The sequence below is a fragment of the Malania oleifera genome, chromosome 3 (assembly GCF_029873635.1).
Source record: "Malania oleifera isolate guangnan ecotype guangnan chromosome 3, ASM2987363v1, whole genome shotgun sequence".
In the NCBI taxonomy this organism is placed as follows: domain Eukaryota; kingdom Viridiplantae; phylum Streptophyta; class Magnoliopsida; order Santalales; family Ximeniaceae; genus Malania; species Malania oleifera.
In genome coordinates, this window is record NC_080419.1 from 117359042 (window position 1) to 117375737 (window position 16696).

A 16696-nucleotide genomic window follows, 5' to 3' on the forward strand; every position below is an offset into this window, starting at 1 on the left:
TTTTAAAATTTGAATCAAAATAGCTGATTCAATCTAGTTCAACAGAAACTAGTCATTACTATCTTAAAATCTTTCCATAAATTGATGTCCATTGGTTAACCCAATAGAAATCAGGCTAAATCAAAGTTGGAGAGGAGTCAACTTCATCACTACAAAGGAATTAACATGGAAGATGTCCTTCCAACCACTCAGACTTCAATATCTATATTAGGTTTTTACATCACCACCATCTCCTCCATAATTGGTGCAACTTGAGATAGTACTTTTTTTGGATTACCTCCACAATAAATGATTTTGATAGGTTGAGACTTTATTTTTGATTTAATGACACCTTATCTCTCATTTACAATTTTTGTCCAATAATAAAGTTATTATTGACTTTTTGAGTCGGATCCCTATTTTGATTATGACAAACGATAACATCTCACTTGTGTACTTAGTAAATATACATGTTTATAATTCTGAAAGTACAAGTGAAGGATGCAAAATGGAAGCCGTAAATGCACTTCAAGCTCGCACCAATCGGCGTATTCCATGGGGATTTAGAAGAGCAAACAATGTGAAGACTTTATATTTTTTTTTGGATTGTAATAATTACTTAGGTTTAATTGTGTGTGCATTCCTCATGATTTAATTTGAAACTCAATAACCTTAGATTGACCTTAGGGGTCTGAACCTTTCATGAAAATATTTTTACAAAACAAGTTCTTTCAAAAAATCCATTTATGTTTTCTTCCGTAGCATTGATGACTACTTTTCTTGATCAATCACTCCTTATCTTAAAAAGTGTTCAACATGAAAGTTGTGAGATTTTTTCTTAAATTTTTGTTGATATCAAGAACATTCAATTTGAAGTATCGAAAAAACTAAAGGGTGTCCGTACAAAAACAGGGGACTAATCGACCAATGCAGGGAACTAGTTGACCAACTCAGGCAGTAGCTAAATATTTTCTTAGCCCATAGCACTAGTCAACCAGTCGTGTCAGGTATTGATTCCAACGACTAGAAAACGACTACTTTTCAAAATATAATATCATTTCTTCCCTCTAACGGTCATAAAACGGTTAGAAATGAGTTTTGCCTATAAATACAAGCTTAATACACTTGAAAATGTTGGGAAAATTATTGGGAGTATACATGCTCATATTTTTTATTCCCACCCATTTTTATACTCATTTTGAGCTTTAAATTCTTACTTTCTTCTACACTCTTCTTGAAAATCATTTTTTGGAGAAAATATTTTTGTGGGGTTTTTATTTGAAGAGGTTTGAGCTTATATCGTTCATATTGCTTGAAGGCATTTTCTTTTTATTGGTGTTTTTCAAATATCAAATTCTCCTACTCTTTTCTTATGAAAAATTATCTTTGGAGAAAACTTTTTGTTATACAAGAGACTTGAACTTGAGCATATATTCTCTATTATATATATTGCTTGGAAAGTCTTCTTGCTATTTGATTTTTATAAGGTCAATCATTTGAAGAACCCTAATTTCTCCTATTCTTATAATTGATTATATTTTTGGGAGAAATTTTTGGGGGATATTCAAGATAGCTTTGAACATATTTTCATTAATAAATATTTGCTTAAGAAACTTATTGAGAAAAGCCTTGAGCTTATATTATTCAATTATACATGCTTTTGCTTGAATGACTAGATTGTTTTTTAAAGGTAATTGTTTTATAAAGAAAAATTATTTTCCATACTCTCACTGTTTAAATGAAAAATATTTTTTGAGAGAAATTCAAATACTATACTGAGCTTCATTTTTAATATCATATGAGAGTGGATATAGTATTTCAATGTGTACAGCTCAGCTTATTTGAGAAGTATTTATTTTGTATAAAAAATATTATTTGTACTAGTTTGGCTTCGTTCGGTAAGTGAGTTAGGGAGACTCCGCCTTATAAGGAGATATTATAAACGGCATCTCTCTGCCTGGTTAACTGAACATATGGTGAATCTTGTGTGTGTCTCTCTATCTCATTTAATTTTTGCACTTTAATTTTCGCACGTGTATGTTTGTTTATTTATTATTATAATTATTTTGTAACATTTAATTTAAATGGGATATGTTCTACATGTATATGTTTATATTCATTGTTTAATTATTTTACATACATGCTTATATTTTGAATAAAATATGATTTGTGGTGAATCGACGTAAATTTAATTTACCCAAAAAGTTTTAAAACCCAATTCACCCCCTCTTGAGAATATATCATTCCTGTCAGTTACTCATATTTCTTAAGTCTAGGTTTGAAGATGACTTGAATTTGGATTTGTATTGCATTTAAATAAGATGTAATATAAACTTATATTAAAATTTGTTTAAATCCATTCAAATTCAAATTTAGGATCTGAAATCTATGCTCCCAAACGCAGCATTAGTTTTTTTTTTATAATTTTTTTTTTACGCAATGTAAGATATTTTATAGAACTATTTTATATAAGTTAATTTTAATTATTTATTAAAGAGATAGGTAGTAATATTTAAGTTTATTTTGATTAAACTATAATATTATTTTTAAATTTAAAAATATATAAATAGTTAGAATTTTATTTAGATCGTTATTATTAACTCGTTTTGGCTTTAGTTCTAATTATGATTTAAATTAATATTTTTCGAATTTATTATGTATTTTAATATCACCGGTTCGATAGTGGGTTTAACTTCTCGTTCGGACCGGTCCGCATTTAAAACCATGATCTCAAGATTCTCAATTACACCCTGACTGCTCAAGTCCGAATCTGCCCACCCGACCCGTCACCGTCGCCCCCAAATTTCCTCGACTCTTCCTCTCCGTGCTGCCACCGTTCTGCTGCTGCCTGCGACCGTGGGCAATGGGGCGTTCTGCACGCAGAACCGGAGCCGCCCAGAAGGCCGGCGGTCGGCGGCTGAGCAACGCCGAACGCTCGGCCTTTTTCGCCCGCAGAGAGGCGGCGAAGGTGTTGAAGCGCGTTCTCCAAGGAGACGCTCGGCGCCGGGCCGTCGGTTCCATCAAATCCCTAGTCTATAGCCCCTCCGTCAGAAACAAAAAGGCCACCTTCGCCCTTGTCTGCCAAACCCTCAAGCGTAAGTTTGCAGCACCCTTGCGTCGTAGCGCGTGTTTATGAGTCTGCTGAAGCTTGGCAATTGATTTTCTTTTTATTTGATTGTTTTCAGATTTTTTTATCATTAAGGATGTCTTGGAGTATGCCAATGTGTTGAATGGGAAGTGGAAGGTATGAAAACCCGTATGAAAATCTTTAGTTTATTGTGAGAGAAGCGTAGTTTAATTTGTATTCTATGGTGTTTTATAATGATTTCTCTGGTCCGTCTTTGATGGTTCTGCAATGTTATGTTTGCTGTTGATGTTGCAGAGGGAAAAGGAACTGATGTACATTATCACCTATGACATTCTTTTTGGCCAGGTTAGTTCGCTGTTTACGCAGCTCCGACTTTTTCCCCATTAGATGCCGACGTTGTTTGTGTTTGGTACTGTTTTGAATATTAATGAACCCGCTAAGTAAGAATTCTTTGGGATAAAGTAGAGGAAGGGTTAGTGTAGGAAGCATGCTATACAATCTTTACAAAGTTAACTGCACTATTGGAATTTGAACAAATGGTAGACACTGGTGGGTGGGCACACGAGGATGAGAGAATACCGTCTCAAGAAAAAAAAAGTACATTTGGTGGGTTAAATTTACACCAGCTGGCAGCTGTAGTGTACCTGCTTTGCTTAGAATTTACACCATGTTTGGTTTGCGGATAGAATGAGAGTAGGAAAGGAATGGAATGAAAATATGAATGGGAAAGTGGAAACATGATGAAATTAAATGATAAATTCAATTTCATTCCTTCTCTATATACCAAACGTATAGTTAATTCAACAGACTCCTATATGTTAAGGATGAAAAGAAAAAAAAAAAAAAAGATTGGCGACTCTTGTCTTCTGAAAATAGACATGAAAACACATAGCATGCTGCTGGTTCATTCTAACATATTTGCAATCATTGGACCTAAACCTTAGAACCTTTGTATGCAGTGGTTTTTTTCAATAGGATTGCACTGCTTAATTTTGGCTGAATGCTGTAAATATCTTGAGGGTTTGCTTAATAATCATAATGAAATTTAAATAATGGGAATGCAACATGGAAGTCATTAAATAACAAGTACAATACTACAATATAACTTTAGGGTGCGTTTATTTGATTTGAGTGACCTTGAATAGAGGTTATTTTTAAATCAACATCAGAGTGTTTGGAAGGTGTTCTGAATTTTCTTAAAATTTGTCTAACCAAGCCAAACATTTAGACATGGAAACTTGTTTGACTTGATAAGTGGGAAACCCAACTGGCTAAAAAATTAAAATAATAATTATCTTTTTTTGTCTACAATAAATTAAATTATTTCTATTTAGAATTATTAATTTAATATACGACCAAAAAAAATCATTTTTATTAAATTAAAAACTTTGATTTATATGTAATTGCTTGTTAAATAATACATATTGACACTTTTGAAAGTTGAGAAGGTTAAAATTGAAAAACAACATAAATTTAGAAGTTAAAATAATTTAGTATTTAGATTTACTGATGGGTTCAAGTTCAATTTGGAATTGGTTCAAAAAATCAGATTTGAATTCAGTGTTCAACACTTAATTTTACCAAACCCCCTTTCATCTCTTAACTTTGATATCACTTTGAATATTTGCTGATTTGGTCATTTTTTGATTGGAACACCTTTTCTTCTAGGAAATTTCATTGATTGGTGACCCAGAAGAATTTCTCATGCTCAGGAAAGATGCTCTACAGATAGCTCTGGCTCGTCTTTTAGTGAGCAAAAGTGTTAAACGGGTTGAAGACTTGATGGCTTCTTGCCGTTTTCCTGGTCTCTGTTCATATTGCTTTCTCTTCTAGATCATAGACTCTGTCCCGCCCCCGCTCCCGCCCCTGCCCTTTTTTTTTTTCCGATGACAATTATATTCTGCACTTTTGGAGCTGGATAGTGCTTAGCTTTAGAGTATGAGGTTGGGCTTGATTGATACAAAAGACAATTAATTTTTTCTGTTGCTAGGACATTACCCACCAAGAGGAAAAGGAAGCTTCCATTTAACTTGGGTTGTGGTATAATTGAGACATAAGCATTGTGTCTGCTATTCTGCTGACCAACAACGGAAAACAAAGGAAAACTGTTGATCCAATCATGCAATTCCGATGAAGTCATTATGCTGCTGAAATTTGTTATAACTAATATTACGGTCCTCGTTATAACATTTTTTTTAAACTGTTATTGCTAATTTCTGTTTGCAGATGGTTCAAGACCTCGTTATGTTCGTGTAAATACTCTGAAATTAGATGTTGAGTCTGCCTTACGTGAATTAGGGAAAGAACACAAGGTATTTAATGTGGACATATATTAATGTTAATAGAGTAACATTCAATTGTCTTATTGTACTGAATATAGATTAGCTTTGGCTTGGGGCCTGCCTAAAGACATATACATGTGTATATGTGTGTGTGTCATAAACGTTAGAATGTTAGAAGGCATAATTATTATTATTATTTTTTCGAGCATATATATATAAATATATTTTGGAATGAGATGAATGTGGTACATTATTGACAAATTGGTTTAGTTTAAACGTAATCTATATTGAAATGTTCCAGTCATTGGACCTAGCTATGTAGTTTGCTGCCATTGAATTTTGGTGAATTTAGGAGGCAAAAGTGCACACGTTGGCTTGATTCTCAAAATTTCTGATCAGTACTGTTCGGTTTTTAGGATTTAACATTTTCTATGTGATCTATAGCCACATAAAACATGGTTCTCACATGCGACCAGGTTACCTTATTGTACTAGCTCGCTATCCAAGGCATATTTTGATGCATCCATGTGTACAACAAATGACTTAGTTGATCTGGAAACTGCAATACAGGGTCATCACTCATTTGTAACTGCCTGCTTTAGGTCCTTGATGGCTTTTTCTGACTCTCTTTGGTTTGTGATTAAACGTGTATCAGCTGTGAGCTTGTGATTGAATCAGTGAGTGAGAGGTCTGACCCTGCTGGGTAACAGGTCCTTGCGTATTCTCAGATTATGATGGTTGATAGAAAAACTGGCCAACTGATTTTTCCTTGACTCTAGTTGGTAAGGAAGAAAGTTTTTCGAAGTCCCAAGGACCAGACCAACCAAGACATTGAATTGGATGAAGGGAGAGAGAACTACTATTGGAAGAAGGCGAATTGCTACTCCATGCTCTTGATAAACAGAATTTTTCTACTGAAACAGATCCAATCACAATGAAGTAGATCTTCTTGCTGCTGCTCAATTCATTACCAGCAAGAGGCATATCCTCTTCTTTAGTAAGGGCAGTTTGAAAAGGTGAAGAAGGAATATTGAGAGTGGGGTTCCAGTCTATTTCTCAACTCTCAAGAAGCATGAGCATCACTGCTTGTTTGCCTGCTTCTTGGGTGCAATCAGGTGGTCTCATGTCAACCCCTGACTTGCCAGAGGCCTAAAAGTGTCAAAAACAGGAGCAGTATGCCGAGCAACGCTCTCTTCGACAGTACATCTCTTTTAGTTGGTTTTTGCTATGAAGAGGTACTCCAATTGCTGAGTTCTTAATTTGTGAACCATCCCAATAAAGCATGACTGACCTTGTGGCCTGGGTAGTGCAGCAGGTCAGCGACCTTTCAGCGATTATGTGCCCCTCCTAGATAGATGCTTCGCAGCCTCGTCAGCAGTAGCATTGGTACTATCCTTTCTTGCCTAATTAAGTTGGTTGTTCTACTCATAGCTCATAGGTGACATGGCCATAGATATGTCACAGTGCTATCCCTGTTGGGTCAGAATCTTATTTGACCTCTTTGCAATTGGTTATGACTATTTGGTCTGGTCCCTAAAGTGTGTGCCAGAATGAAGCAAAGGAATGAAAAGCTGATTTGCATTGGATGCTTTTTGGGGGTGGGGTGGCAACAAAGCTTCCTTCTTCTCTAGGGTTTCTTTGCCATCAGTACAACATGTCCATAGTCGAGCTGATAGCTCTCTGAACTATCAGAGTTATGTACTACTGTGGTAGAGACAATAGCAGTACTAATTATGCATTTAGATGCATGTCATATGTATTCTCAGACCTTCCGACCATTGACGAACCTAAGATTTTGATGAAATGCTGAGCCAAATAGTAGACACACTGCAAGTTGATTGCCTGTAGCCTATTTATCATTTGTCCTTTGCTGTATCCTTTGGTATCTCATCGTGCCTAGCCTCAGTTGAATATTGATCTCTCTTTATGCATGACATTCGAGTGAGTTATTTCCATAGTCACTGTCCTTGTCAGACAAACAATTAAGCCTACCCTACTACAGGAGCAAGGAAGATTGCTTCTTGTGCATTTTGTGACTGATTGTGAGCTCTCTTTGCTTTTGCAGTCTGAGTATGCTTATGCTTTATATTTGTCATGATACAAAAGTGGGAACAGGGTATGCCGCATGGCTTGGTATTTGTAAGGGTGGCAAAATAGGTTCACGGGCCGGGTCGGGTGGGTCATAAACGGGCCAGGGTTAAACGAGTTCAGGTTCGGTTTGACCCATTTATTAATGGGTCATTACTATGCAAACCCTAACCCGCCCGTTTAATAAACGGGTCGCCCGTTTAATAAACGGGTCACCCGTTTAAAAAATATAATTTATTTATTTTAAAAATTTTTAAAAATTTTATAACATTTTAAAAATAGCTTCAAGAGAGAATCGTAGAAGAGCCAAATATTTCGACCCATCAAAATCAAGAGAGAATTCGAGAAGAGCTTCGATTTGACCCTTTGGTATGAAATAGGATGCTTCAACAAAGAAGAGGCTTCGAGCCTAGCCAAGATTGTCCTCCCGCAAGCCTGAGATGTCTTGCGAACAAGACGAAGAGGGTTGGGAGAGAGGTAACAGTGGAGTTTGCTAGGGCTCCGATGAAGCCTGAGATGTCCGATGAACAAGACGAAGAAGGTTGGGAGTAGTGGGAAGCTAGGAGAGAGCTTCGATAGGGGTCGCGCGTATGCTAGGGCTCTGATGAAGCGGACGAAGGAAGCAGCCTGTGATGCCTTGCTCCACTCTTCACTTTTTGTTTCTTCTCTAGTTTTGGCCTCGCTTCCCCTCTCTCTCATGCCGAACTCTGGCAAAGATCAAAGTGGTCTTCCTCATCATCCTCACCGTCGCAGTCATTTACACTCATCCTTGCAGTCTCACACTCTGAATCAATCTTTATCGCTGGGGTGGGTGGCATAAATTAGGGCTAGTTTTGAAATGTGTATATATAGTCAAATAAACAAGTCACCTGGCGGGTGACCCGACCTGAACCTAGATAGCCTGTTTAGTAAACGGGTCGGGTCTGTGTTGACCCATTTATAAACATGTTGACTTGTATTAAACCCTAACCCGGTTTAAATGGATAGGTCACGGGTCACCCGTTGGATTTTGACCTGTTTTGCCACCCCTAGGTATTTGTACATGGTAGACTTAGTTCATTTGCTGTTTCAGATTGTTGTGTGCTTTGAAGCTTGGTCTAGGGTTTCTTACTAGACATTCAAGGTGGCATTAGGGAAGATTGTGCTAACTAAATATAATGAGATTGCTTGCTTTCTCTATTTCTTTGCTACCAATATTTTGTGATTTTTTGATAAAAAAATAGCTATTTGTATTTCAATTTTGTATACTTTTGGTAATTTGGATTGCATATAATTGCAACCCTAGAGTGCAAAAGGCACCATGAATTGGGAACATGACCCCAGGTCAAGGTGTGAACTTGGGTGTAGGGATTCCGGAAACTATGATGCAATGTATGTCTAAGCCGTATGCATTATGATTTGGTCCCATCTTGAAATTGCAGAAAAAAATGCCAGCTTCATTTCTCTTGCCATTTTTGAACATTTGAGTTGTAGTGCATGCATCGAGTTGATTGTTTTGATGCTGGTAATCATATTTTTCACCTTGTCAAATTTGTACAATTAAGTTTGTAGAAATGATATGCCAAGGTGGATGAGTGGTGTAATTCTAAAATATATATCAAAGAATCAACACATCTAAGCCAAAACTAAACTGTAGAAGATATGGGAAGAGTAGTCAAGATGGTTTGGACACTTGCAACGTTGGCCAAATAACGCATCAGTGAGGAGCAAGTTAGTTGTTGTTAGTGGCACTAAGGAGAGGTAGAGACTTTGAAGAACTTGGACCGAAATAGTAAGGATTTGACAGCACTTCAACTTTTGGAGTATATTGCCCCTAGATTGTGTGGGATGGCGGAAGAAGATTCGTATACCTGACCCCACCTAGTGGGACTTAAACTTTTGGTTGTTGTTTTAGTTTACAGATAAGAATTATTTTCCCTAGCATTTCCTATGTATTCATGAACATATGGGGCTTGACCTTCGTTTTTGTGTTCTAATCAATTTTTCTTTATTGATTGAAAGAAAAACATCAAGTGAGCTTAGTGTTCTTGTGAACCTTTTTATTCTTCCTTGAACATGATATGTCATTCTTTCATTTTCTGGACAGATTTCATGGGACTATATTGTATGTTGAATAGGTTCAAAAGGACGACATGGTTCCTGACTTGTTGATACTCCCACCAGGTATTGATTTGCACGATCATCCTCTGGTCATAAATGGAAGCATCTTTATGCAGGTAAGATCTTTTTTATTTTTTATTTTTTCCTTTTTAAATTTATTATTCTTTAGTTCAGTTTTATTTACTTTGGTGCAATCCCAAAGGGGGGGAGGGATGAATTGGAGATTTAAAAAATTTCTCCCCTAGGTTCAACTAATCCAGCAACAGTATTACACAACCTAGGGTCTTTTTAAAATAAACTCAATTCCCAAGCAAGTATGTATGCAAATATTTAAAGCAATTAAAACATTCACAGCAGTTCAAGTACTAGCATACATGTGCGGAAATTAAACAGAGAGCTGACAAAAAATATGTTATCGGGGTTCAGCCAATGCTGCCTACGTCCTCGCCTTGGCTTACAAGCACAAAGATTCCACTACGGCTCACTTAACAAGTGAAGCGACACCTAATACAATCAGGTCAAATTAACATAGGGCTGACCTAAACTTTTACAACCAATCCTTCTGGACTGGATTAACGCCTCTTTAGGCCACGCCTGGAATACAACTAATTCACAATACAAGATGTGTACAAAATATATGCTTCTCTAATACGCATATTTGTACCAGTACCAATCAATGCACATCAATAATATAAGAACTATGAGCTCAGTGTTATATGTGTGCAATCAGCACTCAATATAATGTCTATATTCAATCAAGCACAAGAGTGTATTAACAAACTAATATTTAAAACAATGTATAGATGTAAATCTCAATAACAATTTAGGGTTTCAAAGATTTTCACCAAGTGTAATCAAAATGTCTAAAAAATATTTTCTCAATATTCAAACACGAGATATTCGGGAAAAAAATAAGTTTGTGAAAAGATTTTCGCACACTCAAAAAACACTAGCTAAGGTGTCTTGCAATTCGAATGTCAAGACCCACAAGCTTTAAGGTTTCCCACATAATAGATTTATTAGATTAAATCGGGGGAAAACCTATGCTCAACTCTTAATTCAAAAATCAAACAAACAATGAGCACAATGAGAGTTTCTAGCAAATGGGAATAAAGTATAATCACTCAAGGTACTCTCACAAGATTTGATTTAGCAAAGGAATAGTAGTATGTGAGGGTATAGGCTTTTTGAACTTTGAAAAATTTCAAAGAGTTTCAATGCTAATCATAATGCTAATCTTGTCTTAATTGTACAAATGAACTCATATTTATAGACCTGACTAAAATTATAACCGTTGGGGTCACCAAGAGAATTAATAAAATTGTTTTAATTGAGTTTTAAAAAATTAACACTATTTAACCCTAATTAACTTCGGTAAAAATTAGGCCAACCCGAGAGTTTCGGTCGACCAGATTGCTTAGTTCGGTCGACCACGGCATTTTTGAACTGAGGTTTTGGCCGACCAGATTTGAGGCGTTTTGGACCTTTGAAGTTCGGTCGACCAGGTTAAGTTCGGTTGACCAAATTTTATAGGTTTGGTCGACCAGAGTGTTGGGATTTCCCACGTGCCAGATTGGTCGACCAGAGCGTTGAAGTTCATTTCAAACTTGGTCGACCAAATGGTCAACTGTTGACCCTGGGGAGGTTCGGTCGACCGAAGGTCTATGTGTGTTCTGGTTCGGTCGACCGAGCACACAAAGATTGTGCATTTAAGTTCTAATTCCCTTTTGAAGTCATCTGTATTCACATGATTATTACTTCTAAGATATGAGGGACTTTGTTATGAGGCCTAAGTCATTTGAGCTTTATTGTTCCTACATGCATGATATGCACCGATTATTACAGACCTTTGGAATTAATAATATTACAGACCCAAAATGAATTAAAAAATAAATAAATTGTCTTCATCTCCATATGGTTCTTCGGCGTCTTGTCCTTCCAATGCCATAGTTGATGTGATCATTGTAGTCCTTATGGCTTCCTTGCACTCTTACCATCCGTGCATGCTAAGAGTAAGTTCCTGTTCATAAGCTCAGTGCACAGGTGAGAACTATTAGATTTGTCATTATCAAAACGGGAAGGACTCATAGAGTCAACAAGTTTGGACGTGCTCAACTTGATTTGGACTCTTGGAATAGTAGTTGTCATAACTCTTCTTATTTAAGAGTATTGTGATATTCTCAATTACATTTTTCACTTCTGATCTATATTATGAATTTTGTTTTGCTTCCACAGGGCAAGGCAAGCTCCATGGTGGCAGTAGCCCTGGGGCCCAAACCTGGGTGGGAGGTAAGTTGTGCTCATGTAACTAATATTGTTATTTTTTTACTGGTGGGGTAATTTTATGGCTCTGCTATTGCTTCTTCTATCAATAGCTTGGTCATGTCAATTGTTCATTAAATTTACATTTTCGATGTACATCAAACCCTTAACTAAACTGAATCTTAATTTCTTGTGAATATTTCTAGTGCGTCTACTATTGTTTTGTCTATCACTAAATTGCTTCTGTTTATTGTCAGTTGAGTTCACATTTACATTTGGATATACAGTGGACATCAAACTCTTAGGTTGTCTTTAGGAGTACGGGTTTTGGGCCTTTGGTTTGGAATTGCAAGGATTTTGACAAAATACAATTTTGTGTTGCATTTTGTCCAAATCCACATAAATCCAAATTCAAGGCCCAAAAAATCTGAATTCCCAAACACATACTTAAAATAAATGATATGATTCTTAGCTTGTTGAGGACAATTTTAGACTTGAGAAGTCCTGAATCTTTGGTTGTACCAAATTCCTTCAACCAAAATAATGTTTAGGGTAGACAAATGTTTTTCACTTGCCTCTTAAATGATTTCAAAAGATGTATTTCGACTCAACTAAGTCTTTATACTAACTACACTGGGTCATTTTATGGTATGAGCCATGTTCAGTGCCTCAGAATTGCATATTAACAACAAAAATACATATAATCTAAATTTAGTAACTCTGTTGTCATCCTTTGTAACAATGTCTGATTATTCACAAATTGAGTCTTGGTAGACGTCATTAGCATTTTTTTAATGAGAACTTATTGTTACTATTAACTCCATGCCATCATTTTGTAACAAGTGTTAGACCATCAAGACTGCATCGCATTTTTACTTTGGATTTATTATTTTTATTATTGTTATTAATATAATAATAATAATAATACTAATAATTATTGTTATTATTACTATAGGATATACATTTGACACTTCTGTATTGGTGATATAATATAAAAACTTAGCACTTTGCGATAAATCTGACTTTGCTTTGACATGGAGTAAGAATAGAAAGTGTGATTATATTTGGCTTAATGATTAGAGAGAAGGTGCGTGTTCACCAGAGAGAAAAAAGTTTGTTGATCTCCTTCAATTTTGAGCCCCATTTTGGAGAGAGTTCTTGTTGAACTCAAATTCCAAATCAGGAGAGAGAGAAAATGAGTGTTGAAATTTGATTTTTATCTAATTAAAAACATGTAATACTCCTAACTATCCATGCTTTTATCTGCTGTATATATTTTTAATGCAGTCAATGAAGTAATTTACTTTAGCCTGTCTTTGATGAATAAAGAAGAAAAAAAAAATTGATACTTAAATTCAAAACAACAGATGAAAAATGCTGGATTGTGGGAAAAACAGCACTAAGGAAGAATTTCCTCATGAAAATAAGGAAACTGAAGAAGTACGAATTAACCAAATGAGAACCAGCATATTAATGCTTTGATAGTTAGAAGCTCTCTAATAACATTATTCTCATTATGGGTCAATTATCTATGCAACGAAAGCCTGATGGATGAACTAGAGATGTGACTCTGGATGTTTTATTGTACTCATCAAAGTTAGAAGGGAAGTTCTTGTGGAAGGTTTAAGTGGTCAGAAAGTTTTACGGCGCAGGTCAGTGGGCTTACGGTGCACTTGTGAATTGTGAATTCAGAAGCAGCATGGACAAGATGGGTGGAAGGAAGGCGTACTTAGATATGGTCTAATACTGCACTGTGATGTCTAAATACTGCACTGTGATGTCTAATTCCGTCATGGTATCCAGAATTAGGGATAGAAAAGAATTTACAAATTATGACGATTGTCCACAATATGACTTGGTCTAAACCAAATTTGATTCTGCCTAAACCATGCCTGTATCATGATTCTTTGATATTTAACATTGCATGCATTTTTGTAAACCTAACTTATTTATCATCATAAAATAATGCTGCACAATCCAAATTATCAAAAAGAAGGAAGATGGTTTGGTATTTGTATTGGAGGCTGGGATAACTTTGTTATTTCCTCATGAGTTATTTATCCTTTATGAATTATAATTGCTTAACCCTGGCTTGATCTACTTTTCTGTAAAGGTTCTTGATGCATGTGCTGCTCCAGGAAACAAAACTGCACACCTTGCTGCTCTTATGGAAGGAAAAGGAAAGATTATAGCATGTGAATTAAACAAGGAAAGGGTTAAGCGTTTAGATGACACTGTTCAACTTTCTGGGGCTGACAGTATCCTTTTAGTGTCTTTCTGATCTAGACAATACAATCTGCCTCCATCATACTTGTTATGCTTCATCTTATGTCATGTGTTCATGATTGTGGAATGCTCAGCAATCTTAATTTAGCTTGAGATTCTTCATTCTTGTTCATATGGTACAAAAGGTGCTCCAATATGTATGGTGTTCAACTGTGTGTCACAGTTAGATTTCTACTCAAAAATTTCTCCCAACTTATCTTTGCCTTTTGGACACAGTTTGTGGAACAGTAACACATTGCTCATTAGCTTGTCTGCACTGCCATGGTACACAATAGATGTTAATGAACTTAACCTGGCTTTTAGATGTGGTCATTTTGCACGGAGACTTCTTGAACTTAAACCCAGAGGACCCTTTGTACTCAAAGGTATAGTTTTTTACCGCACCTTCATCATAAGAGAGTCTTTAGGTTATTATATGGCCATATTTATCATTATAATCAACTGCTAAACTTGTTAGGGTTTACTTTTATTTATATATATTTTTAAGTTTTTCATTTCATTGAAAGTTTACTTTTCAGCTATTTTCTGTAAATGTTGAATGATTTGTTTACGGAATCATTTTTATTTTGGACAAATAAGTTTATTTCCTTTTTATTTTTTTGGGGTGGGTTGATGGGTCGTGTTGGGGGGAGGGGGGGGGGGGGGTTGTTGGTGGTGATGGTGAATCAACTAGGTGGAGTTATGAGCAAGCATCAATATGTTTTGCTGGGTTATCTGATCTGATCAACCATTCCCCCCCTCCCTCTGCACACAAAATCATTCCTTGATGGGGTATTCGGTTTTGCAGTCCTTGGTAGTTGCTGCTGCTGAAGATTTGAACCTTGTCCAATTATTCAATGGCATTCTGCTTCATGGTTAAACGCAGTTCTTTTTTGTGTGTCCAAAGATTGGTTTCTTGTGTCCAGAAGAAAATACGAAGGATTACATTTACCCGATTATATTACAGTGCATATCTATTTTCTCTCTATTAAGTTTGCTTCCACAGGTTCGTGCTATTCTCTTAGATCCTTCCTGCTCTGGTTCTGGCACTGCTGCAGAAAGACTCGACCATTTGCTTCCCTCTTATGCGGCTGGTAACCATTATAGCTTCCTCCTTTGAAGTGATATAATCGTATTTGATAAAATGTTCTAGATCAGTAAATAGCTTTTGCATGCTAGAACGACATTTCAATTCTTCTGTATAAACATACTTCTTGGAACCGTAATAGCAATTCTAAAGAAAATTAAATTGCTATGTTGGAAAATATTGCTCTTACTAATGTTAGTTAATGCTGATTTTTTTTTTTTCCAACTTCTTTATTTTTGGTAATCCGTTTCATATTAGCAAGGGCATCTTATATTTCTTAAATTATTTTCTGAAGTGCAATTTTAAATGTATAATGAGAGTGCATTGCAGTTTGTGCTTGCAGCACTCTCCTTTGCAAGTTTGAAAACAACACGAATGCAATGTAGGTAGTGCGTACGGCAAAAGCTGGCACAAATGGTTATTTATACACATGCAAATTGGTTCTGTACAACCGACTTCGCTATTAATTAAAACCAATTCTCTTCCTTGAAATTAAGCAGGCCAGTCTGCTGGCATTGCCGGAACAGATAGGCTCAAGAAGCTTGCGGCATTTCAAAAGAAGACACTGGCACATGCATTATCTTGTAAGTTTGTGTTTCCTCTCAGATACTCCTCCTAATGCCTTTGCTCAAAATGGCTGAAATATCGTCTCCATTGCAGTTCCTGCAGTCGAGAGAGTTGTCTACAGCACTTGCTCCATCCACCAAACTGAGAATGAAGATGTCATAAAATCGGTTTTGCCCATTGCTGCATCCCATGGTTTCCAATTGGGAATGCCCTTTCCCGGATGGCCCCGGCGTGGTCTCCCTGTTCTTGAAGGCTGTAAGTGCTGTATTCTATACAGTATTTGTTCTGAACAGGCTGTATGTATATGATTTGTTTGGTATATTAGCTTGCGTTTACACTTGGAAATGACTTTAACCGACCTTGATTTTAGTATTGGATACAATAAACATGCAGATTGCTAATCAGAGCTGTGGATTTGAGTGTGTTTTTTTGCATTTCAGCTGAGTATTTACTTCGGACAGACCCAGTGGAGGACAAAGAGGGATTCTTCATTGCTCTTTTCGTTCGGAAGACGGATTTTCCCATGAAGAATGCTGGGAATGCCTTAGAGGTTGTCAGCGTGAAGAAATCCACTGACAGAAGGAAAGCTGTGAGCAAGCAAAATTTTGTCGTGCCCCGTCTTTCAACTAAAGTGTCCAAACTGTTGTTGTATCCTCAACTCAATTGGCAGAAGCTAACCATATGCAGAAGAAATAGCACTCCATAATGGAATGAATCATTAATCCCTTTTTTTTTTTGTGGGAAACCCTAAATTGAAAGATGGATGGTTAGACACTTCTTGACAAATGTTAACTTCATCCCCTAAGTTCTGCATCTGTTTTAGAAGCCTTCTCATTTTCATCAACATTTTTCATTGTCGAATGAATTTGGGTTTTAGGTTTTGCTTTAAGCGTCAACTGTCGACGTGAGAATAAAATTCTCCTGCCCCTGAAGAGAAATAAAACAGAGTAATATTTATTTCATTGTTCCTGGTTTTTT

General features: G+C 36.2%; 1 protein-coding gene across 2 annotated transcripts; it reads left to right on the forward strand.

The window, feature by feature from the left end:
- The first annotated feature begins 2732 nt into the window (after window positions 1–2732).
- LOC131152305 (25S rRNA (cytosine-C(5))-methyltransferase NSUN5) lies at window positions 2733–16680 on the forward strand. Of its 2 annotated transcripts, none has more exons than XM_058104128.1 (13): window positions 2733–3074; window positions 3165–3223; window positions 3362–3412; window positions 4736–4871; window positions 5294–5379; window positions 9555–9653; window positions 11773–11826; window positions 13913–14057; window positions 14389–14450; window positions 15071–15158; window positions 15649–15735; window positions 15812–15973; window positions 16159–16680. In XM_058104128.1, the coding sequence occupies exons 1-13, from the start codon at window positions 2843–2845 to the stop codon at window positions 16422–16424; spliced, it is 1527 nt and encodes a 508-aa protein (XP_057960111.1). In that variant the 5' UTR covers window positions 2733–2842; the 3' UTR covers window positions 16425–16680. The 2 variants fall into 2 exon arrangements, with proteins under 2 accessions (XP_057960111.1, XP_057960112.1); XM_058104129.1 differs by having other exon boundaries at window positions 15652–15735.
- Window positions 16681–16696: the final 16 nt, after the last annotated feature.